General features: G+C 34.7%; 2 protein-coding genes across 2 annotated transcripts in view; one reads left to right on the top strand and one right to left on the bottom strand.

Annotated features, from left to right (window-relative positions):
* ANKIB1 (ankyrin repeat and IBR domain containing 1) overlaps window positions 1–26,051 on the top strand; it is a 205,346-nt gene that overhangs the window by 855 nt on the left and 178,440 nt on the right. The gene's annotated exons all lie outside the window — the stretch shown is intronic.
* Window positions 9,394–24,664, bottom strand: LRRD1 (leucine rich repeats and death domain containing 1). The gene is made up of 5 exons (XM_006177781.2): window positions 22,615–24,664; window positions 18,816–19,014; window positions 12,429–12,590; window positions 10,220–10,337; window positions 9,394–9,574 (listed from the first exon to the last, which is right to left on the bottom strand). The coding sequence occupies exons 1-5, from the start codon at window positions 24,559–24,561 to the stop codon at window positions 9,394–9,396; spliced, it is 2,607 nt and encodes an 868-aa protein (XP_006177843.2). The 5' UTR covers window positions 24,562–24,664.

Here is a 26,051-nt window from a genome sequence, read left to right as displayed (position 1 = left end):
TTGTCCGTATTTCCAGGCTTGCCTTTAATCTATCCTATACACTGCTGCCGTTTCTTAAATCACTAAAGCTATATTGTAATCGTCTCAATAGGTTTCCTCTGCGACAAGATGAACTTGAAGATAGGGATTGAGTCTTAGTTGTTTTTCTAATCTGCATTTATTCTAATACCTTCCATAGCAGTTCACAAAAGTGTGATTCATGTCCATCTGGGGGATCCCCAGGACCCTTCCAGGGCATCTGCAAAGTCAAAGCTCTTTATAATAATAGTGTTAATTACTCTTTTTACTGCTGGAATTTGCAGTGGTGGTGTCAAATCGATAGTAAGTAAAACTGAGGCCTTAGCACAGATCAAGTGGCACCAAACTCTAGTAGTCATTGTTCTTCACTGCCATGCACTTGCAGTAAGGAAAAAAATTGCCTGTTTCACTTAAGAATGTCCGTGATGAAATTGTGAGCATTAATTTTACTTAAGTTCAGTCACTGAATACATGTTTTTAACTAGCTACTTTTTTCACGGAATAGCATTTTTTTCTTGAAAAAACAAGTGACAAATTATGGTCATTCAGATTTGAGTATTTGACAAATATTTTCTTGAAAATGAAGTCAGTCTCTCCTTTCAAGGAAAATCACTAGCAGTATTTGTTGTCAATAATAAAATTAAAGTTTTCAAATAGAAATTAATTTTTAAAAAATTATCTACCACTGTGAACTTGACAACTTACTAATTCTTAAGGCCTTTCTACAGAAGAAAATGTATTATCAAGTGGAGTTTGTATAATAAAATGTGTCAACGTTCTGAATCCTTGCAAAATTCACAAAGCCAGTGTTTTCAAATGACCAGTGCGTGATGTTACAAAATCATGTGAGTAAAATCTATTCAAAGTACACCTTAGACCAATAGATTTCCATATAACAGAATACAAAAAGCTCATTGATAGTTTCAGATTCTACACTGCAACTAACTTTTAAGATACTACCAATTGTGAAGAATATCTAATTATCTGAAAAAGTTATTAAAATATTCCTTTCTCCAACTATACATCCACGAAGCCAGGTTATCTTAACGTACTTCAATCAAAACAATGTAGTTAGCACAATAGATTGAATACAGAAGCCCCTGTGAGAATTCAGCTGTCTTCCATTAAGCCAGGTGTAAAAGAGATTTGCAAAAATCTAAAACAAAGCCACCTTTCTCACTAATTTTTGTTTTTGAAAATCTGTGTTCATAAGGATACATTATTTGTGTTAACATGGGTTATTTTTAATAAATTAATAAACATTTTCATTTCTCCAGTTTAAGTTGTAATACTATAAATACTTATAGATATAACCCACTTTTTAAAGAGTTCTTAATAATTTTTAAGATTGTGAAAGTCCTGAGATCAAAAGTTTAAAAACTGCTAACCTAGAGTATATATGGTATTTTCAATTTTTTTTCTCTGTGGAACCATGTCCCATACCACCAGTACTACCTTTCTGTGAAATCATTTTAAAGCAAAACCTTTTTTATTCATTGAAACTTCAAGGTAGTTCCATTATATAACCATAGCTTTTTAGATATTAATGTGAATTTTCCAAGGTAATGTTTCAGAAGCACGTCATAAAATGAAAGGGAGATTGTTGATTCACTGTGGATTCAACCCTATTATTATTAGTTGAGTGTGGTAGTTCAGCTTTTTCCTATCCTGCCCATACTTCTCATCTGACCACTCTCTTAATATTATTGAATTAATCTTGATTCCATATTGTGATCTAAGAATGCACTGAAATGCTGGGTGATTGATAAAGCATCTATGATCAAAGTTTCCTTGTTTAAATATTTTTTTAATGTTTATGAAAATAATAAGATACTTGACTGACAATAAGCTGGTGATCATCTCTTTAAATTTTCTTCCCTTTTTGTAATCTTTCTCTTCTATATTTGGGAGAGGGAGGAGGATTATATTAAGTTGACTTCTGAATCAGTATAGATTACAGCCATTCTTCCAAAGAGCTCATCCCCTCTCAGTTTTCTTGGCCTTGAGCCTCTGCTCACTTTTCCATAATTCCTTAGTAAGCTACTGCTCTCTGACAGAAGGGGTGAGTCCCTTAAAATCCCCAAAAACCACACTTCAACATATGACCTTACCTTTACAACTTTACTGAAGGATTATAGATAACAAAATGAATCTTAGAACCCAAGAGAAAAACTAAAACCAGATGCTAAATATGACTATTTCTAAAGTCAAAGGAAAAGAAAAAAAAAAATCAAACATTCCATGGGGACTGGGAGTTCCCTTCATGCACACAGAACAGTACCTGGTTGTCCTGTATAAAATTTACTTCCCTGTTATTCTTATGTGAATGAGTTTTCCTTAAAAAAAAAATCTCCATTTAGGATAACTCTAACGCCTACCCACAGCAATCAATTTTACCCTAGGAATCACAGCCCAACTCATGCCCAAACTCCAGCCCCACCACAGCAGGGCAATTCACAGGACACAATTCTGCAAAACATTTCCCTAAGTCTGAGTTTTTCAATAATAGGCAGTTAAGCAAAATTGCCCCATTTGGCACCTCAGGTCTTAGGCTCCTCAAGTCCCTACACCAGTATGAAACAAAATGTATATCTTCATTTCTCCTGTAGTTTTCTGGTAACTTACTGAACCAAAGACACACACACACACACTCCAAGGACAAATATTTCTCTGGGACAATGGAAGAGAAACATTTTCTTAAACATTTTCCTAAATGATAGTTCCTAAACATTTCCAACTAAATTTACACAGATTTCCTTGCTCTTAACAGAGATGGCCACTATACATTATCACAACAGTTAAAACATGGAAGCATCTCAAATGTCCATCAGTGGATCAATGGATAAGCAAAACGTGATATATACATACAATGTAATATTTTTCAGTCTTAAAAAGAAGGAAATTCTTCCCTTTCCTCATCTGCCACTAAGGTGCTTGGTCCTTCTGAGGAAGCTAAGGCCATGCTGGGGTGAGGCCCTCACTTCACTGGCCTAGTGCCACGCCCTGCAGTGCTCTCATTTTTGGCTTGCCCAGTAAAATACACAGAAGCATGAGACCCATGGAGGAACGTCTCCCAACAATGCCTGCCCTTCTTTATATAGCTTCTTGTTATGGACTGAATGTTTATGTCCCCCCAAAATTTGTATGTTGAAGCCCTAATCCCCAATGTGACTATATTTGGAGACAGGGCCTGTGAGGAGGTGATAATGGTTAAATAAGATCATAAGGGTGGGACCCGACTCTCATAAGGCTGTTGTCCTCATCAGAAGTTGAAGAGATGTCAGAGTTTGCACTTTCCATCATGTGAGGACACACTGGAAGGCAGCTAGCTGCAAACCAGGAAGAGAGCTCTTACCAGGAACCAGATTAGCCAGCATCTTAATCTTGGGCTTCCCAGCCTCCAGAACTGTGAGAAATTTCTATTGTTACACCCAATCTGTGGCATTTTGTTATGGCAGCCCATGCTGACTCATATACTTCTTATCAGGAAAATTGTTCAAGACGGTTCACACCTGCTCCAGGCAGCCTGTACTGGCATTATGGTTTAAGTATTCCTGCTCTGTGTTCTCATGGTGCTTTCTTTTTATCTCTGTCCTAACACATGTCACACACTAATTCATTCACTTGAATATCAAAAAAAATACTGAGCTCTTACCATATGCCAAAGCATTCATCTAGGTACTGGGTACAAAGTTGTGAATAAAAAGATAGTCTCTCTTCTCATGGAGCTAATAAACACATAAACTGAAGTGTAAGATAAGCAGGGCAGTTTGATGGAGAAAGTCTTGGGTGAAATGAGCTACTTTAAATTTGGGGTTCAGAAAAGTCTTTGTTAAGGAGGTAACATTTGAGCTGAGACCTGGATATTGAGAAGGAAAAGTCTGGGAGATAAAAGGAAGAGGTGTTCTAGGTAGAAGGAACAGCAAGTACAAAGACTCTGGGTTGGGAATGGACAAATTAGCTGGTTCAAGAAACAGAATAGATGGAAAATGTGATTGAGTATGGTTAGTGTAGGAAAGAAAAATCAGCAACATAGCCACAGAACCAGATATAGAGGTTTTTGCTTTGGTGTGTGTGATTTAATTTAAATTTGAAATATTTCAAAATAGCAGTGTGATACTATGTGTTAGTATATGTGTGAGCAATTGCTATAATATGGGATTTAATTTTCAGGATGGTCAGCTAGAATTTTAATCAGGAAGGTCCATACTCTGTAGGCAGCTACTAAAACCTAGATTACCAGAGGCTTTGCTAATTTGCATAGTAAATATTAGAAATATGTTCTCATTGGTAAAAGTATAGTATGTAAATATACAATAAAATATTATTCATTAGAAATGGATTTTTAATTGTAGAAATTAGGGGCATGAGAACATTGCTCCCATATTAAATCCAGACTTCAAGGGAAAATTTGTTTTCTAAAATCATAGCTTTCTTTTGAACCCATTAGAGAACGGTGGTTGCAAGATAACCGAATGAATGAATTGTTAAGTATTGGTGAGCTCCTCTAAGGAGAGATGGGACTCTCGAACTATTTCAGTTTTGGGAGAGCCAAGAAAAATTCGGTGGTCACTATAGAAGCATGTAAGAAGTAATATGCTAACGTGATTGAAATGAATTCCTGAAGGCCAAGCTAGTTTTGGTCAAATATAACAGAAAAGTCACTGTGAGAAAATTTGGATTAAAATAAATATTAAAAGAAATTCTTCAGGCAGAAAGAAAATGATTCTAGATAGAAGGACAGAAGTGCAGGAAGGAGTGAAGAACACTGGGAGAAATAATTTGTGTGTATATATACATATATATTAACTTTAAAAACAATCATAAATTTTGACAATTTTAAACATTGAGCTAAATGTATGATAACTGACAAGTGAAGGGGAGAACATGTATTAGGAGTTTTAGATCTTTGGACTACAATGAAATTGGTAAAAGTAACAATGTTAACATTTTTGCTATATGTGTATTGTGATATATAATGTAAGCTCTAAAAATTATTGATCAAATTAAGGCAGGTGAAGAGAATAAACACAAAACAGGTGAGACAAATAGAAAATATGTAACAAGACAGTAGATATAAAACTGAATATATTGAGCAATGTCAGTAAAATTGGCAGTCAAAAGTCCCTAAAATTCTCTCCTCCAAAATAACAAGAAAACAGACCTCAAAAATGTCAGAATCATTTTCTTTCAGAATTCTGAAAATTAACCAAAGCCTGTCAGTAATCTATGGAACATTTATTAAAGCAGCTGTATCTTGATAAGAACAGCAAGCTTAGTGGTGTTTTAGCTTACTCTACTCCCATCCTCTACAGTAGCTTTGAGAACTAACCTTCTGCATTCATGGTGAAAACCAGCTACTTACAGTCACTGGGGGGAGCAGAAGGATTTACATTGGTATAAATCCTATTAATATAGGCTTACATAGGTATAAATCTTCGTGATCTTGGATTAGAATATGATGGTTTTTTGTATGTAACACCTAAAGCACAAGCAACAAAGAGCTAGACAAATTGGACTTAATCAAAATTTAAAACTTTTATACCTCAAGGGACACTAAGAAAATAAAAAGAATGGGAAAAAAATTTTTGTAAATCATACATCTGATAAGGGACTTGTATCTAGACTGTAAAAAGAGCTATTACAACTGAATTTAGAAAGACAGATATGACCTAGTAAAAAATAGGCAAAGGATCTGAATAGATAATTCTCCAGAAAGATATAAAAATGGCCAGTAAGCACATAAAAGGATGCTCAACATTATTAGACATGAGACAACTGCAAATCAAAACCACAATGTAATGTCACACTAAGATATGTATAATAAAAAACGGTTTTTTAATGAAAATAAGCATTGGAGAGGATGTGAAGATGTTGAAACCCTCATATATTGCTAATGGGAATAGAAATTGATTTAGCCACTATGAAAACTGTTTGATGGCTCCTCAAAAAGTTAAACAGAGGTATCCTATGACCCAGGAATTCCACTTCTAGTTATAGACCCAAAATAATTTTTTTAAGATGTTTTAACAAAACTTTTACACAAATGTTCATAGCAAATGAAAGGTAGAAACACCCCAAATTTCTATCAACTGATGTATAAACAGAACGGATATATCTATACATTATACATACATTATACGTTTCATTCCATTTTATGGCATGAAATGGAATGAAATACTGATGCATGCTCCAAAAAGAGGCCACATATTATATGATTCCATTAATATGAAACATCTACAGTAGGCAGATCCATAGAGAAAAGCAGATTATTAATTGCCAGGGGCTGGACGGAAGGAAAAATGGAGAGTGATTGCTAATGGGTCTGGGGTTTCTTTTTGGAGTGATGAAAATATTCTGGAATTAGATAGTGGTAAAGGTTGCACAACTCACCTAATTATACACTTTAAAAGGATGAATTTTATAGCATGCGAATATATCTAAAAAATCCAAAATATCAGTAGTTAAATAAAATATAAATAAATAAAAATAAATAGATTAAATCCTCAAATCAAAAAGCTGAAGTTGTCAGACTGATTAAAAAACAAAATATAACTATACAAGAAATTTTTGATGGGAATTTTTCAGGATCTGGACATCAATTTCTAAGATATTGATATGATATAAAGCCCATCAAAAGTAGGAGAGGAGGAAGTTCAGTTGCAAAGCAGGCAGATTCTGTCATGCACCAACATAAACACACAGTTAATTATAGTTTTTACTGTTATATTAGAGATTTAAATTTTCACCTGTCATAGCTTTTATATTCTTGGTCTTTGAGTCATGTTTTGCTGTAGCATATGCTTAATTATTTCCAATTGCGTTTAATCTTTCATTACTAATTTTATAAATATTATTGTATAATATATGCAGAGCATGATAATTAAAGAAATAAGTTCTCAAAACCATTATTTTCTAGATATTTTTGTATTTACATTGCAAACTTTATCTTTGTTCCAAATTTGATTCTTAGGGAGAGGGAAGTGGATATGATTTGGGCTAAGTCTTAGGGAGGAGACATGGAAATTAGCTAGGAGAGGTAGGTACTCAGAGAAAAGGAAAACACATTCCATGCAGAAAGAAAAGTAAATGCAAAAGAGAGAGTTCATAGCATATTGGAGAAGTTTTCAGTAGTTTAGCTTGACTGGAGAATGGAAAGGGAAAGAAAGGAGTGATCTAGGCTATAAAAGAAATAATTTAAAAATTTGATCAGAAATTTGATATAGTTATATCTGTGTTTTTAAAAGATAAAATCTGGCAGCAATGTACAGTGTGGTTTGGGTGAATCTGTAGGACAGGTCATTTGTTTAAAAGGCTATAGTAGCAGTTTGTCAAGAGATGAAAAGAACTGGGAACTATGAAAGTGCTTTCATTGTTGTGATGTTATCCAGCTTTCTTTCTTTCTTTTTTTTTTTCCTCCTCTCTCTAACTTCAGACCAAAGTTTCACCTAGAAAATTCTTTGGTCTTTATATCTTTATCTCTGAAGGAAGGGTAGAGACACTGGCTTATATCATTTAATTATTATAGGTTTTAATTTTCTTATTTATAAAATGATAGACAGTTTCCAAGATTCCTCCCATTTTAATGTTCTATGAAAGTACCTTGCCGTCAGTTGAGAACATTAACAGCAGCTATTCTTAAGCTAACATAAATCCTTAGGCAATCTTATCCCTACTGGAAAAGGTTTAAAAATAGAGAAGAGCTGGAGACATAGGCATTATAGTTGTGAACCAATATTTCATGTTGTACTTTCAAAACAACAACAAAGACAAAATATACAGTGTTTAAATCCAACCTGCAAAATTAAGTCCTTTGATTAATTTGATTTCACATCACAAACTGTATTGTATCTTTCAGGTAGAAGATTATAAAGTTAACAAAAACTATACTATGTCTAGAATCTTCTTAACCATTTGTATTAGGTCTTCTTCCATTCAAAGTTAGGGAAACTGAGGTCATACTAACTTAAGCAAGTGAATAGAGTCCAGAAGTATTGTTAGTTTCACATGTGGCTGGCGTGATGCTTAATTTTATATGTCAACTTGACTGGACTGAGGGAAGCCCCAGATAGCTGATGAACCACTTTCTAGGTGTGGTATCTTTGAGGGGTGTTTCTGGAAGAGATTAACATTTGATTCATTAGTGTGAGTAGAAAATTTACCCTCACCAATCTAGCAGACATCATCCAATGTATTGGGGTCAAATGACTCAAAAAGGCAAAGCAGATTCTTCTTGAGTCTGAGATATCCATCTTTGCTGCCCTTGGACATTCGAGGTCCTGGTTTTCAGACCTTTAGCCTTGCACTGAATTGTGTAACCATCTTTCCTGGGTCTCCAGCTTGCAGATGGCAAACTGTGGGACTTCTCAGCCTCTGTAACCACGTGAGCCAATTCCTATAATAACTCTCCTTTTATACACACACACACACACACACACACACACACACACACACACACATACACACATATACGTATACATACATACATATATATATATGTACCCTGTTGGTTCTCTGGAGAACCTTGACTAATACAGCTAGATTTGTGTCTCTCTCCATCCAGCTCTCAGACAGACTTCCATAATCTGTGTATGATAGACCAAGACTCCAAGACTCATAACCTACCAGCATAAGGAGTGCATCTTGCCTAATAGCTGTGCAGAAAGGTACAAGGGAAATTCTTAATGGCCTGGCTTGAGTCAAATGATTTTCCCTGAATCAATCACTGTAGTTAGATGGGTAGAATGCCTTGGTGTCACTGGCTACAGGGGAAAGGGAGGGGGGTTCCAAATTGCAAAGTCACCTCCACCTAAAATACATGAAATGGGTTCCGCATATGAAAGAGAGTTTCTGACATCAGAAGGAGACAGGCATGCATGACAGCCAAGACAACAGATGGCCACTTTATCAGCCCTGTCTGGACACTCAGCTAGAGGATTACTGACTGTCCTTGGTGTATTTTTAACAGAGCTATCCTATTTCTAACAGAGAAACAGTAGGGTTAGTACATTCATTTCCGTTTTTAAGCCAGCATCTAAAATGAAACTCTTAACTCCACTGATTTCTAACTCCAATGAAAGTTACTAATAACCTTATTACCTATAAATCTTGGATCGTATAGAACCATACATAATGAAGAATTTTTAAATGGAATTATTTCTTTTAAAAACTCATTATTACAATTCCAAGGAAACAGAACAAATACACAAGATGGTGCCTGAATATTTTTATTATGATGACTCTAGAGTGGTAGCCATAAATTGTCATCATTTCTTAGGAATGCGTGAAAAGAGACATGGCATGCAGTTCTCTTGTATCCAGTTTCAGTTATATAAGTGCATCATAAGTTCTCAGTTCTTGTTATGAATAAACTGTTCAGAATTTAATTGCACATGTAAAAAGTTTTAAAGCTGTTATTTTGTCCATAATTTCATATGCTCCTATCATAGTTAGTGCCCGAGTTAGGTGGTCTCTTAGAGCAGCAGTGGTTACTGACAAGTTTTCCGTTTTCCATCTATCAAGTACTTGATGGACTGTCTCACTTAATGAAACAGTGCTGAAAATTTTTTAAATAAAAATTATTTTAATTATCAATTAAGAACTTTGTTTTAAACTACATCAGTATTGTATATCTAGGTTTTCAAACCAATTTACCAAATTGAAGTGAGGATTAAATGAACTGATGAAGACGATCTATATAAAATTTTAGCAGAATATGGCACATACATAGTAAGTGAATGTTAATCCCATACCATCCTTTGTTTCCTTGTAGAAAATCAACAATTAACATTTGATTCTAAGAGAGATTTACTCAAGATCTCAAAGTAATTGTTGATTATTTACTATAAACCGGTACATTACTGCTACAGTACTCCATGCTTTATAATTTTACCTCATGACAGCTCTCTTTGGTTAGTCTATCCATTTTACCACTGAAGAAACTGAACCATAGAGAAGTTAAGGAACTTATCCAGGGTTACAAAGCTAGTTGGGATTTAAAGCAAAGTAGTCTATCCTCAGGGTATTTGCTTTAAAACTACTATACCCACATGGATCTCAAATATATAATAAACTAAAATCAGTCTTTTACAGCAAATCAAAGTTCATGTTACCATGAATGTTTCAAAACCATGTAATATCAATATGATTTAAATCAGAACATGAGAATAAGTTTATACTATATGTTGTCATTCATACATACCTCATTGTAGACTTATCAGTTTCTGAGATTGCCAGGTTTAATTTTTGACACAAAAATTCAAAATTTGCTTTAGTAATATTGTTGGCAACTATCTTGAAGATCTTCTCTAAGATTTCCTCTACATTAGAACATAAAAGAAAATTTAGGCCATCTCTTTTGAAAAACATCTATTTTGAGTCAATATCTATTTTGAGTTAATATTATAAATAGGTTTCTTACTATTCTGTGCTCCTATAAGATGTACATGTCAAGTAGAATTGAAAAGTAAAATCAAATCTAACATACAGACTGGAATTTGAACGATTTGCTCCATTTCTTCTAAAATCTGAATAACCCTAAACGTAAATAATACAAAATGGCTATTTAAAAGGATATTAAGAGCAATTTCAGAGTGATCATCAAATCCTTTAATTTATTCAGGATTTGAAATAGATTTAACTCCATCATTCAGTTCTAGCTTTTTAATATGCTTCTTTAGGTAACCATCCTGAGAAACCAAGTTCACATCTACCATAAATATGGTGTATGTATGCTTATTTTATATTCAAATCACTTATTTAATGAATGGTGCCTTAGATATAAGTAGAGTGTTTTTAGTTGTTTTTTTTTTTTTAAGGCTTCTGGCTAATTTGAACTAGATCCATTTTTTTTTTTGTTAACCAAGATAATTTGGGAATTTTCAAGAACTAGCGATCTGCCACCCCTCTGTAATCATCTCAAATATGTTCTATGCTTTCTGTCTTTTAAATTTTATTCATACTATTAATCCCCTTAGGCTAGATTGTATGTTAATGATATAAATGAAAATCCAATCTCCTAAGTAAAATTTTAAGGAGGGGACCCCATGTTCTTTGTTAGTTGCAGAATAAAAACATCTCCCATGATGATTTCTCTCCACACTCTCTGGGTACCAAGACTACAGTATGAAGGCCCCTTTGGAGTAAAGAAAGGAGATAAATGGCTTGGATTCTCTTGTTTTTGCTGACTTTGATTGTTGCTGTTGCCTATTGAACTTTCCTCATAGAGGCTAGAACCATATGAATCTCCCTTCCTCAGAAACTTGAGTAACAGAATTTTAACAAGGAGGTTCAATCATGTAACTTTACAGCCCTTCTCTAAAGTACTGTTACCTAACAGGAATACTTCATAAATCCTTGGAAGCCCCTAAGAGCTTTGTTTAATAGAAATAAAGTTACCAGGAAATACCCCTTTTTTTATGATAATAATAAGCAGAACCTACTTGCATAGAAAGTTGGAGAAAACAACTACTGTGTATTTCCCTCCATCAGTGAGGCTCTTGTCTTGCAAAAGCTTCTGAGCGGTAGCCATGCATATTGTGGCTTACAGATGACTGTACATTTTTAGTGACCATCTCACTAGATTGTGAGATTATGCTGCTGATTACATAAGACGGGGTGCATGATAGAATAATGTGAGGGGACCGTTTTGTATTCTCCTTTCCCAAATCTGGAGCATTATATTTATCTAATACTTCTTAAATACATGTTAAATTGGAGGACCAAAATCTGGATCTATTCTAAGGATGAACAATGAGCAGCAAAGTCAGAGTCACAGGAAGAAGCTTAGTTGTTGGGAACTCAGATTCAGGGAAAGAATTGGACAGTGAGACTTCTATCCCAGAGTCTTGGAGAAACCAGTCTCCATCTGGTCCCGTGGAAGGGCATTTAAAGAAAATGAACCCCCTTTCTGAAATAATCAGGAACAACCAAAGGAGCACTTAAAAGCAGATGGAATGAAGATTGCAAAGATTGCAGACAGGTTATCATAACGGGCCAAAAACTGTGTGGCATCAATGAAAGGATCTGTGAACTTCCTTCAAGGCCAAATATGACTTTTATAACAACTGTATATGGTGATATATATCAGAACTGATGAAGAAATCTGTATGTGGATTCTCTGAGTCTGGCCACAGTCATGATGAAAAACGTACTAAAGGGCACTGAGACCAATAGGTGGAAAGCAGCTCACCCTCTCCACTTGGATTTACCTGTTTCCAGTGGTTCAAATTGTGTGGACCCAGATTTAATCTCAGTTACCAATATAAATTAATCTTCAGGAAAGGGAAGATGATACGTATTTTAATGTCTCTGCCAGGTTGAAAGCCTTAAATTAAAGCAAACTATTTTTTGTTTACAGATGATACTAGAAAATGACTTGTAAGCTAACCAGTCACTTGCTCATCACCTACCATCTCTTTCATCTGCCCTCTGTAGATAGCGTGCAATAGTATACAGTTGTTTTTCTTTACAGATTTCCATTGGAGGTCTCAACAAAGGGTTATCATCAAAATTTATCTCCTTCAGTGAAAAAAGGTTGTAGATACCACTAGGCAGAGCTGTCAGTTTATTTCCTAGTAGAAAAAGAAATTATACCCTTCTGTAAAAGAAAGCTATGGAGACAACTATGTAAGAGGATATCTACCACGTCTCACTGGCAAAGTACCAGAGGAGCCACAGCGAAAAAAATGTGACAATGAATATATATGTTCATGTATAACTGAAAATTGCGCTCTACACTGGAATTTGGCACAACACTGTAAACTGACTATAACTCAATAAAAAAAAGTTTAAAAAGAAAACACAAAGTACCAGAGGAGCCTCACAATGCTGGCAAATCGTAAGTTCTTACTGTTGTCCACTTGCTAGGAGTGAAAAGGAGGAAATATAGAAACAGAGCAATGGTTCCTTTCTCTCACAGAGGATGACAAAATGAGATAGGAGGCCTTCCTCTTTTAATACAGGAAAGGACTTAATAGAGTAGGTGTGATAATTTTTAAATGAACTTTTTATTTGAATAATTTCAGATTTACAGAAAAGCTGCAGAAATTGTGGAGTTCCTATATACTCTTCATCTGGTTTTAGTTTCCCCTAGTGTTATCATCTTGCATTATTGTATTACATTTGTCAAATCCAAGAAACTAACATTGACACATTACTATTAAATAAACTTTGGACATTTTTGGATTTCATTAGATTTTTTTTACTTAACATTTTTTATTGAGTTACAGTCAAATTCCAGTGTAGAGCACAATTTTTCAGTTATACATGAACATACATATATTCAATGGATTTCTTTAGATTTTTCATCAGTGTCCTTTTCTGTTCTAGTATCCCTTCCAGTAAAACATACTGCATATACTTATATCTTCTGGTCTGTGACAATTTCTCAGTCTTTCTTTGTTTTTCATAATCTTGATGGTTTTGAGTAGTACTGGTTAGATATTTTATGGAATATTCCTTAATATGAGTTTATCTGATAAATTTTCTACTAAATAGGCTGGGGCTATGGGTTTTTGAAAAGAATACCAGAGAGGTGAAGTGCTCTCATCACACCAGGGATGCCTGACATCCACAAGATATCACTAGCACATTAAACTTGCTCCTTTGGCTATTAAAATAGTGTCTGCCAAATTTCTCCAATATAATGTTTTGATTTTTTTCCTTTCCATACTCCATCATTTGGAAGTGAGTTGCTAAGTCTGGTCCACCCTCAAGGAGCTCCACTTCCCTAAACGTAATTTTTTCAAAACGATCTTAATCTAATATAAACTTGACATAAAAAGTAAAACTGTGATAACTGACAAAAGAATCTGTCGTCATTCCAACAAGAAATGGCCTTAAGTTTCCCTTTATGTAATTTATATATTTATATTGTATTATTTTAGCCATAAGGGAAGGAAACTTGGTTCCTTTTAGTGAAGAAAGGTATTTACAAACCAGGATCTGAGTACTAGCATTGCTCATTGCTTCTTGGAGTGTGCACTGCTTCTGATTTATGTATATTCTCTCTGATTCCCTGGTATCACTAGCCCTTGGCAAAACCAGTTGCCATGTCATAGAGGCTCATATGGCAAGGAAGTAAAGCCTGCTGTCTGTCAATAGACACATATATAAGCTTTGAAGCCAATGCTCCAGCCCTAGTTAAACCAGACTGCAGCACCAGTCAAAAGGTTGGCTGCAATCTCATATAAGACTCTGAGATAGAACAAGTCAGCTAAATGCTTCCTGGGTTCCTGATCCTCAGAAACTGTGGAGTAAATGTTTTATTAATTTAAGAGGCTAAACTTTGTGGAAATTCGTCACACCCTAATAGATAACTGATATAATAGTTAATGGTTAACAGTACTGAACTGAGATACAAGGAACTGCCAACTGCAGGGAAGGAGTTTGTATTTTTGATCCAGCCAACTTAAGTGCCTGATGAAGCAACAGTAACAACAAAAACAAATATCAACATTCTTTGGAGATAAATAGAATTAATTATAGAGTTCAGGATTCAAAAAACTGAAAAAAGAAAATGTGCCCTCCCAAGAGAAAAAAATGACTCAGTTCTTGTAGTTAACATATAAGAATTTTAAAGCAGGTATTGTAATAATGCTCAAGAATGTAAAGAAAGATACTCTCATAATGAATGGAAAAATAGGAAATCTTAGGGAAGAAATACAAACTATAAAAAAGAAATAAATGGAAATTCTAGAACTGAAAAATTCAATATCTGAAATCAGAAATTAACTGGATGGACTTAACAGTAGAAGAGATAATTCAGTTAACTTGGAGGCAGATAAATACAAGATGCTTAAAGCTCTGTATGCGTGTACGCACACACACACACATAGCTTTAGAGGTTGGTAGGACAGTATGAAAAGGTAATTGGAGTCTCTCAGGGAGAACACAGAGAAAATGAAGCAGAAAACTTTTTTGAAGAAACAATTGTTGAAAAGTCCCCAAATTTAGTAAAATTCATAAATACACAGACCAGAAGCTCAGCAAAATCCAAGCAGGTATAAATACACACAAAAACCACACCCAAATGAATGTCACTGAAAATTCAGTGTAGGCCTCAAAAAAGCAGCCCCTCCACTTGAAACAATCATAGACTGGAAAGAACTGATAGAATCAGCTTTTTCAGAATTCTGGAATTTAGTCTAGAATTTTCCAGTAACTAGGATACTGCTCAATGAAGAAAAAGGCAGCAGAATTTTGGTGAGAGAACACTGTGGCTTTTTCACTCATCTCCCTACCATCCTCCATTTTCCAGCATGGCAGCGACAGTCAGGGAGGGCAGCGCACATTCCTGGTTGCAGCTTGCTGGTGCCAGCGAGCTAATATGGTACTTGCCCTTTTAATACTGTAGGTTTGCATTTTAACCTGTCTGCTGGTTCCCAAAGGGACTAGCACAGAGACTGACCTTTGTTTTGCTCCCCTGATTCAGGCTCAAGCTGCTTTCCCAGTGGCAGTTGTTATAACATGTAAATACTTGCAGTATTTGTGCCTACTTGGGGCAAGGGATAGCAGACAGGGAAAGCAACAAACAGATCCAAAAGCCCAGGAAGGAGGAGGCAAAGGACGAAGTTTCTTGGGGGAGTAGGGCTCAGAAGGGCCAAGCGGATCCTGGGGAAGATGGAGCACGATAGGCACGTCTAGGGCTGGACACGTGCTCGGAAGAGAACTGAGAGCATCCTGGGCTTTCACCTGCGGTGGGTCTCTGGGCTTCACACAAGTGGGAAAAGAAGGCGAAGGCAGTCATAGGCGTCCTGGCTTAGAGCTAAGCTGCAAAGACTGGGAACACAGTATTTTCTTTTCTTTTATGGATCCAGATATTGAAAGACAGAAAAAGATTTCCATGCAAATACTAACCAAAAGAGCTGGGATGGCTTTAATAACTTCAAATAACAGACTGTAAGTCAAAAACTATTAAAAAGGACTAAGAAGGACAATATATATTGATAAAAGGGTCAGTACAGTAAGAGGATATAACATTGATAAATATATACACAGAAAACAGCAGAATCCCAAAATATAGGAGGCAAATATTGACAGAACTGAAGGGAGCAAGAGGTGGTTCTCAACAGATGGAGACTTTAAATATTCTATCCACTTTGAAAGTGAGGTATTAGACTAAAGGTCAGTAAAGAAATAGGGGGCTTGAACAACACTATAAAGCAACTCTACCTAACAGATACATGGAACACTCCAACAATACATTTTCCTTAAGTGCACATAGAACATTCTTCATATATTAAGCCACAAAACAAGTCTCAATAAATTAAAATCAATTGAAAGAGGGGAGGGTATAGCTCAAGTGGTAGAGTGCATGCTTAGCATGCATGAAAAACTGAGGTTCAGAGGGATTATCCAGCTTCCTAAATCCACTAGAGTTAGTGACAGAGGGGTCTAATTCACAAGACTATATATAAATGTCTTTTGTCTGACTGGTGCTTTCACAGATACTACCAGCTTTCAAAGTCTCATTCAGTTGGCAAACCAAATCTGTAACAAGGGTATTCCAGTTAGCTTTATTTTATGAATGGAGGAAACATTAAACGAGAAGACTTGAACTCAAGCCTTCTAACTTCAAATCTGGCAATAAAAACTGGAGAGTGTGTGTATGCCAATTGTCTAGCGATTGTCTCTTAGCTCCAAACCCATTTCTGTGGGCTCCTTGACTGTTTTTCCTTGAGTGTCATACCAGCAATACTCCTTTACCCCACCAGCAGCAGTTCCTGCCTGTAACAGCTCAATGCAGTTTACAGTTTTCTCAACATTCACAGAACTAGCTCTCTTGCCCATGCTCGCTCTCTCACACACGCGCTTTCTCTCTCTCTTACCACCCCCAAGTTCAGAGGAACCAGCACCAGGCAAGCAGAACTCCATCTTCAGACTTCTGAATTTCACTCCTCTGTGACCCTTCCTCCAAACTTCTAAGCTTTAATAATTCCAGTTTCTTCACTTTATTCCCTCAGCTATAGGATTGTTATTGCTTCCTGCCATTGCTACCTTTGTGATAACCTTGGATTTTCTCTTTACCTTTTTAGTTATGTGGTTACTGTTATACTTAGTCATTAACTAAGGTGTGATTTCTGTCTTCTTACTGGATCCTCACTAATACATTTGTCTAATGAGGACTAACAGAGACCTGGCGAAGCTTAGAGGAAAGCCTTTGATCTTCCTATTTTGTTCTGATTCTTGCACTAGAGAGCCTCCAGAGAATTATGCTTTCTATTGGTAGTTATATTCTCCAGTGAGTAAGAAGACTCTGATCAGCCTTGTTTTTTTCATGCACAAATAGTGGGTGAATGAAGTATGTCCTGCACTTGGATAAAATATATAACCTCCCTAAAACAATAGTAAAACTTTGCCATAATAGAAAACTGGGACCAAAAATTTAAATTGCAGGGCTGAGTTACTGCAAGTTATTGCAAACTGATGTGTGCCTACACAACCAGCTTACTAGGAGTTCTGGGGATTCAGGAGATAAATGCCAGTTGCACTATATCTAAGCATTGATTCATTGCTGGAGGTTTTACTGTACTGCCAATACTATTGCACCCAAAAGATGACCTTTGTTTTTAATCTGGAAATCCTCTAAATTTAAGAAGATGCAGGGCTCTGGTTATAAGTGCTACTTCCAACTGAAAAATACACTTTTAGAAACTCAACTGTTTATGTGATTAGCTGATACAACCACTATGGACATAAATTTGCTCAAATCTGGTGAAGCTGAAGATGCATATACCCTCTGATCCAGTGATTCTACTTACAGCTATATGCACTAAAAAAACTCAAGCAGATGTATACCAGGAGCATGTACAGGGATGTTTATAGTAGCTAACAAACTAGAAACAACCTAATTGTCTACCAACAGGATAATGGATTAATTGCTGTTTAACCATATAATTGAATATTATACATATTATACAACATTTTAAATGAATAAAATAGATCTACATATATATTTACATGGATTAATTTTAGAAATATGACAAATGAAAAAGCAAGTTACTGAATGGTAAATTACATACCATATAGTCTTTTAGATTTAATAAAATTTAAAAACTCAAACTAATGTTACTTTGTTATAGATATATATGTATAAAAACATGGACAGAAAAAAGATATACCCCAATTTCAGTACAGTGGTTATGTGTTTGTGGAGACGTACAAAAGAAGTTTCAATTCTATTATTTTATTTCTTAACAATCAAAATTATCTCAAGTAACTCACAAAATGTTAACATTCCTTATATCTGGCAGTAGGCATATAGGTGTTTATTATGTTCTATAAGCTTGAAATATTTCATAATGAAAAATACCAGTCTAGCTTTGGGAAATCTTTTCTGGTATTTTTAGAGTGAATGATTTACTTTTTTTCCTGATTATTGTAATGATTTACTTTGTAAAGAACTGAAAGGTATGAGAATATTGTAGGGCATGGAAGTGGCATCAGGGGAACCAGCAGAGAAAGGAATATAAAGAAAATGCTGACCTAAGGTTGTGTAGGTAGGTATGTGTAGAGGGAGGGGTAAGATCAGGTTCACAAAGGGAAGAAATACTGTATAGGCAGAGAAGATAGAAATGAAATGAAAATATGTTGAGGTTTCCCAGTTGGATTATAACCCCTTTCACAGAAGGACCTTATGCTTTGCTCTTATTTTCTGTACCTACAAGAGCCATTTTCTTCCAATGGGTACTTAATACATTATATTGACTGCCGTTTTATCTTGTCAGCAAAATTTGCAACCTAGAAACTGATAATCAACTTACTGATTATGCTTATTGATTATGTATAACACTCACCACTCAGGTCAAGTTGCTGGAGAGCACTTAAAGATAGAAAAGATGGCGGCAGATTTCTTATTTGATTGTTGTATGCATTTAAGCTAACCAGACTTCTCAATTCCCCTATATTTCTTGGCAGCTCTCTGATTGCATTATTTGAGATATCAAGTCCTTTAAGTTGAATCATATTAGCCAGCTCTTCTGGAAGTCTTGTTAACTGTAACAAAGATTAAACAATTATATTTTTAATAAACGTTTATATGACTAAAACCTTTTCTAAAATGAAATAGAAGAAGAGGGGTTTTTTTGGTCTTAAAAAGGAGATATTTTTACTGTGTCACAAAGTCTTTGTGACTCCCTTCCTTTCTTAATAAAACCTACAACAAATTTTGTAGCATCCAAATATCTCCCCATTCCAACCAATGCCACCAATTCAACCATGTGGCGTGCTAACCCAATTTCCTCACTCTCCCAACATTCAGTGTTTGTTGCCACCTTATCCCTTTCTTCCCTCCCTAAAGCTTACCCTGCTTTGGTTTCTTCTCTTTGAAGACTTTCTAAATTATTCTCTTCGATATTTGATCGCTTTACTCCTGCTCTTATGAACATTTCTTTTTATTAGTCCCTTGTATGTTTTCCTTGGATTTTTAAATGACATGACATATGTTTTATAGTTTTTGTATACATGTTCCCAATCATGATGCATTTTGAGTAAGTACTCCATAACTCTCTTTATAATGGACACACATAGTTTGGCAATGTAGCCTCAAATAAAAATTCCTAATACAAAAGTATTGCAAAGTAACAAGAATTAAGATACTCTGCTGAGGCAAAGGAAGAAATATGCATCTTCAGAAAAAATAAGGCCAGCAGAGTGGCTTCTGAAATAAAGGAAGTGCCATGAGTGAACGAAAGAATTTTGAGTATACTGGCCCCTCAGAAATAACCAGACAACAGGATGAATACTGGATATCATGCTTGTTGTTTTTCCATATATAAAAAGTGTAATTCAGTAAGACATGAGACAATCCCTAACTTAAGGGAGATTAAAATTTAGTACAGGGAACTAAATACACACATACGAAACATTCAGGAATCAGCATTAAGCAATAATTAATCCAATGCCAAAATAAAGTGTACAATAACATATATATAGAAGTTTAGAGAATGTATATCAGTACAAATCAAGAACAAAAGGAAAGCTTCATGTAATAGGTGGAACTCAAATGGCCTTTTAAGAATGAATGGGATTGGACAGATCCTATTACAGGACATTTCAGGAAAGACAGATATCATGTGTAAAAATTGCCAGTGAGAATCTGACCGTAAAAAGAGGTGATAGGAAGCAGAGGGAGATATATTTAGAGAAGGAATATGAAACCAGGCTATGGCAAGACTTGAAATCTGGGCCTATGAGGTAGGAGTCAGATTAAGACAGGTAGGTCTGTAATTTGACATTCCTTCAAATAAATATTCTTGAATTACTTGCTCAACATTTATTAGGGGAAGTGCCTGACAACTGTGTGATGATAGAGCTACTATGGAAGGAAGAATCCCGTTGGACATCCTTCACTCAGTAAAATAAAAGCCCTGTGACTAACCTGATTTATCTTCAGATGACTGTTTAGTGACTGTCTCCTAGTATATAAGTTAATCCCTTGGGCATCTTACCTCCACCCCAAAGGGTGATGAAAGTGATCTTTCCAGTGATAGAGAATATTCTTCTTGAGAGGAGTTCTGATAAATCAGTTTTTCCATCTGTTGACCTCTGAAATGATTTTGTAATGATGTGGAATGGTGTATTTAGTAACCATCCGCCATGAGTGGTCGATAGATATGGAATCTGGCTTCCTGAGAACAGTCCTGTGAAATGAACCCTGACAATTCTGACAAGTCCTAAGAAAAGGGAGGAGACTGAATCAGAAAATAGCAGGAGGCTCTTGGAGTAGTCTAGGCACAAAGTGAGTGATGACCATGGACCAGGATGGCGACAGTGATACTGGAAAATGAAGGAGATGATCCAAGAGCTTTTTCAGAGGAAAAATGAAACAATTTTGGTGTAAGATTTGGTATAACTGGTGATGGTTCCATGATTTCTAGATTGGCAGGTCTGAAGAAAGTAGCATCACAAACAGAAATGGAGAAGTTTTGAAGGGAGTTGCATGGGAAAGAAAGATGAGTTTGATCTTGAAATTATATTGAGTTTGAGAATGTTTGAGAATAGAAGAACAGGGAACTCTCAGGGAAATTGGGAACTGTGGGACTAGGCCACTGGTGAGAGATTAGCTCCATTTACATAGATTTGAGGATCATGTGAATGGTGAGGTCTAGGGAAGAGTTAATAAAAAAGAGAAGATTAAGGACACAATCTTGTGGACTTCCACACTGAGATACAGGAGGAGAAAATGAAATTATAAATCAGCCAAAGAATTAGCAGGTGATAACAACGCAGAATTAATACATACAAGCGCAACTTTTTTTAAAAATTTTTTTTCCTTCAAGACTTATGACTTGTTTTTTTGTTTTGTTTTGTTTTGTTTTTAACAGTTTTTATTGATTTATAATCATTTTACAATGTTGTGTCAAATTCCAGTGTAGAGCACAATTTTTCGATTATACATGAACATATATATATATTCATTGTAAGGGCAACTTTTAAAATATAACATGTATCATTATTCATTCCATCTACTTAAGCAAGTGTTTTCTGGAGTAGCCTTTCTGGAGGTTTAAAAAGGTCAAATAACTTTGGGAAATGAGGGTTAAATAGGGACAAACTGGTTTCTTTAGTGCAGAACCCTTTAGAGTTTTTAATATACTGAATTCATTATGATTCTCTAAGAGAAGAAACTAGTGTATCTCAAAGCTTATGGGACTAGTGTTTTTAGGAACAGACTCTGGGGAATCTTGCTCTGGATAATAGTCTGGCCTCTATCCAAGGACTTTAATTTGAATGTGATGGTCAAATTAAAGATAGATAATAGCTGTTTCCTTTTCATTTGTTTACTAAGATCTTAATATATATCAGTAATGTTTTGAGTTTTAAACAGTATTTCTATAAAATTCACTCTTAAGAGTGAGTAAAATGAAATGCTGTAAGAACATTTATTCCCATTGATCTAGCAATTTTTAAGGAGAAATTCCCTAAGGAAATAGTGAAATATGAAAAAGGCTATATATTTATGAAGAAGTTCATCACAGAGTTATTTATGATGATGAAAAATTACAACATCCCTAAATGCTTAACAATAGAGGATTAGTTACATAAATCGTGTATTGGTTACACTAATTATTAGGAAGTTATATCATGGGAAAATTCTTATGTTAAGTGAAAATAGAAGAATTTTAAATTGAGTGTATAGTATTGTATAATTGCTTATAAAATCATATGCATAAGAAAAAGCAAGAATAAAAGTAAACCGTATCATCGTATGACCAGTAGTTATATTATGATGATATGCCTGTGGAATTTATTTTTACTTCTTTTTTTCAATTTTCCAAATTCTCAATAATGTGTTTGTATTACATCTATAACTTTAAAACTTCTTTTACAATTAAACTGAAATAAAAAGAAATCTATTAAATTGTCAGCTTTTAAAACTTGGCATTTCATTATAATGAAATATTTTCCTATAAAGCTCTTGTGTTGAGAAGTTTATTTGTAAGCCATGCTTGGGTTTAAAAAAGAAAAGCCTGTCTTTTATAAAATATTCCAGGTATATTAAGCATGCACACACATGCACACACAAACTATAGCTTAGACTTTGATCCCCTTCAGTCCTACCTTCCCCCTAATCCCAAAACATCCATCTCTTACCTTTCTCCCATTTGTCTGACTTATATTCAGCTCTTGCAGTGATTGAAGTTGGCAAAGTTCAATAGGAAAATATATAAATTGATTGCTTGAGATGTTTAATTTCTGGATTCCTTTTAAGTTACAGATCTCTGAAGGAATATTCTGTATTTGGTTTTCTGAAAGGTCAAGTACTTGCAAATTTTCTAAAGTACACACTTCTATAGGGAAGTTTTCCAATTTATTCCAGCATAAAATAAGAATATGGAGGGATACCATATTGGAAATAGATGGCGGAATTTTCCTTATTTTGTTTTTACTAAGATCCAGATATTCAAGATTAATAAGAGAACATAAGTGCTCAGAAAATAAGAGGAGTTTGTTTTCATTAAACTCTAAATGAAGCAGTTGTTTACTGGAAGATATATCTACAGGTATTTCTGAAATGTAATTTCCATTAAAACTCAAATAATAAAGAGAATCTAAAGCACATAAACCTAGTGGAAAATGCAGTATTCTATTATAACTCAGTTCAACTTTAGTTATTTTTCTGCAGTTTTTTACTTCAATGGGAAAATCTGTGATTACATTTCCTGAAAATTCTAGACTGAACATATCATTCAGATGTGATATATCTTCAGGTATTTTCACTATATTATTTCTGTTTACATGGAGTTTTCTTAAATTTTTAAGCTTATGGATGTTCTTAGGAAGTTCTGTTAATTTATTATCACTAAGACAAAGGCATTCTAACATTACACAGTGGGAAATTTTCTCTGGTATATCTTTCAATAAATTTTTATCGAGTATTAAAATCCTAAGTTCCCTAAAATTCTCAATTTTGTGTGAAATAATTTCCAATTTATTGTCAATCAGTTGGAGTTCTTTCATTCTGAGCAACTGAAAAATTTCAACAGCCAAAAAGGTAAGTTTATTGTGATTCAGTAAAAGTTTTTCTAAATTTTTAAGCTCTCTAATTTCTTTTGGCAAACTTTTTATCAGGTTTCCAGTGAGGTTTAGTGAAATTAACTTTGGAAGGAAGCACAGAGATTTAGGAAATATTGTTAACTGATTATATTCCAGATTGAGAGCCCTCACATTTTTCAAACTAGATAGAGTATCTGGTATATGTCTTAAATTATTTTTAGCCAAATTTAAAATTTCCAAGTTTCCAAGACTTTCCAAGCCAGAAGGAAAATCCTCAATGTAATTATTATTTAAAAACAGTTGCCTGATATTCCCAAGCTGTGATATTTGTTTAGGTATATTTGATATTTGGTTGTGACTGACATTTAATACCCTTAAATTATGAAGTAACTGAATTTCAGATGGAAGTGATGATAACCCATTTTCTTGCATAGATAGAATTTCAAGTCCTAGCAGATCACCTGAGTCTGCCCCTTTAAAACTTTTGATTTTGTTCTCATCTAGATATAGATATTTTACATATTTGATTTTTAAAATGTCCTTAGGGAATTCTTGTAAACCCTTGGCTTTGAGGTTAACTGTAAAGTTATCTGATCCTAAGCCATCTCCTTTCTGATTTTCTTCAGAGAGTTGTGGACTAATTTTTTCTAACGTTTCATGAGATAGGGAGTTAACCAAATCTTGATTTTCAGCAATCATGTCAGTTGTTGACAATGATGAACTTTGTAAAATTTCAGTTTTTGACTGCAAGCAGTCATATCTAGTGATTGTTTCAGAAAATTCGAGAGTTTTCCTTTGCTCTTCATTTCTCTCAGGCTTACTTCCAGAGGAAGATGTTGAAGTATCATCTTGTGTACCTAATGTATCCCTTCTAGGATATGTTTCAAAACTTTGGTTGGAAGGTTTTGCATCAGAAGCTTCCTTTAATGAACTTGATGTTTCTTTAGTAAATTCAGGCTCCTCCATTGACCGTGATTCAGATTCTTTCCTAAATTGACTGGTGATTTTCTCTAGCTCTTCTGAAGTACCCTCCTTTTCAGACATCTTATTTGCTGATATGTTTTTATACCAATACAAGATTGTAACTCAATTATAATTTTCATGTTTAATTTTTTCCTTTGAACCTACAAAATAAATGTTGATGTTAAAAGAAGAAATATGATAAAAATGCTAAAAGTACATTAATTTTAATACAATAATTTTATTCTATAATGAATCACTTAATAATTATAAACTACATTTATAACTAATAAGCTAATTTTATGTATAATTGATGGCTAAGGATAGTTTATTGATTGCATGTCTTTATCACATGATACTCTTGAAATCATATTAAAATTATAGAAAGGAATGAAAACATTTTCAGATGAGAAAGAGGACATAAAGAGATAAAGGATTCAGCAAGCTTTCAGAAGATAGAAAGGGGATAGCCAGTGACGACCAGCCCCCCACCCCCATGCCATATGCAGAGAGTACCATTCTCATTGTGGATATTGTAGATACATATGGTATTGAAGTGTCTTCTTCCAACAAATTCAGTACATTATGATAATTCTCTAATAGGTGGAAGTAAAATGCCTTATGGAATGGGATGCTTTCTGTAAAAGTAAGCTAGAAGTAAAACGACCATTTCAAGACCTGAAGCCTGACTTTAAGTCTTTTGTGTGACTCTTGAAGAACCTGCATAGCTAGGCAGCACCCCTCCTCAGAGGTCTGGATCCCATCTCTGTAGGTCCCTCCTCCAAGTTTGTGGTTTTCAATAACCCAGCCTCTTCCCTTTGTCTCTTCATCCCTTGGGGTGGTAGTTTCTCCTATATTTCTTATCTCTTTACTCCTGCAGTTCCCCTTTTCCTTTTCAGTTCTGCAGTACTTGCCTATACAACTCCCTATGTTAAATTCTATTTTTATTATTATTTGTTAATTTGTTTTTACTGAAGTACAGTTGATTTACAGTATTGTTAGTTTCAAGTTACAGCAAAGTTATTCAGCTATATATATTTTTCAGATTATTTTCCAATATGCATTTTACAAGATGTTGCATATAGTTCCCTGTGCTATGTAGTAAATTCATGTTACTTCTCTATTTTATGCATAGTACTTTGTATCTGTTAATCCCATGCTCCTCTAATTTATCCCTCCCTGCCTCCCTTTCTCCTTTGGTAACCATAAGTTTGTTTTCTGAGTTTGTGGGTCTGTTTCAATTTTGTATATAGATTCATTTGTATTATTTTTTATATTCCATATACAAGTGATGTCATATATTTGTCCTTATCTGACATATTTCATAAGCATAATATTCTCTAGGTCAACCCATGTTGTTGCAAATGGCAATATTTTATTCTGTTTTATGGCTGAGTAATATTTCATTGTGTATCTAAATATGTGTGTGTTTGTGTATATATATATATATATCTCTACCTCATTGTGATTTTGATTTGCATTTCTCTATTTGCGATGTTGAGCATCTTTTTATGTGCTTGTACGTTTTCTTTGCGGAAAAGTCTATTTAGGTCTTCTGCTGATTTTTGATTGGG

Source organism: Camelus ferus, chromosome 7, assembly GCF_009834535.1.
Source record: "Camelus ferus isolate YT-003-E chromosome 7, BCGSAC_Cfer_1.0, whole genome shotgun sequence".
NCBI classification, from domain to species: Eukaryota; Metazoa; Chordata; class Mammalia; order Artiodactyla; family Camelidae; genus Camelus; species Camelus ferus.
This window is presented reverse-complemented; position numbering and strand designations above follow the sequence as displayed.

Coding starts and splice junctions, on each gene's coding strand:
- LRRD1 (XM_006177781.2), bottom strand. CDS start 24,561: ATGTCTGAAAAGGAGGGTACTTCAGAAGAGCTAGAGAAAATCACCAGT. Junction 10,338..12,428: donor GAGGGCAGATGAAAGAGATG/GTAGGTGATGAG, acceptor GTTCTAATGTAG/AGGAAATCTTAGAGAAGATC. Junction 9,575..10,219: donor ACTGATAAGTCTACAATGAG/GTATGTATGAAT, acceptor AAAAATTTTCAG/CACTGTTTCATTAAGTGAGA.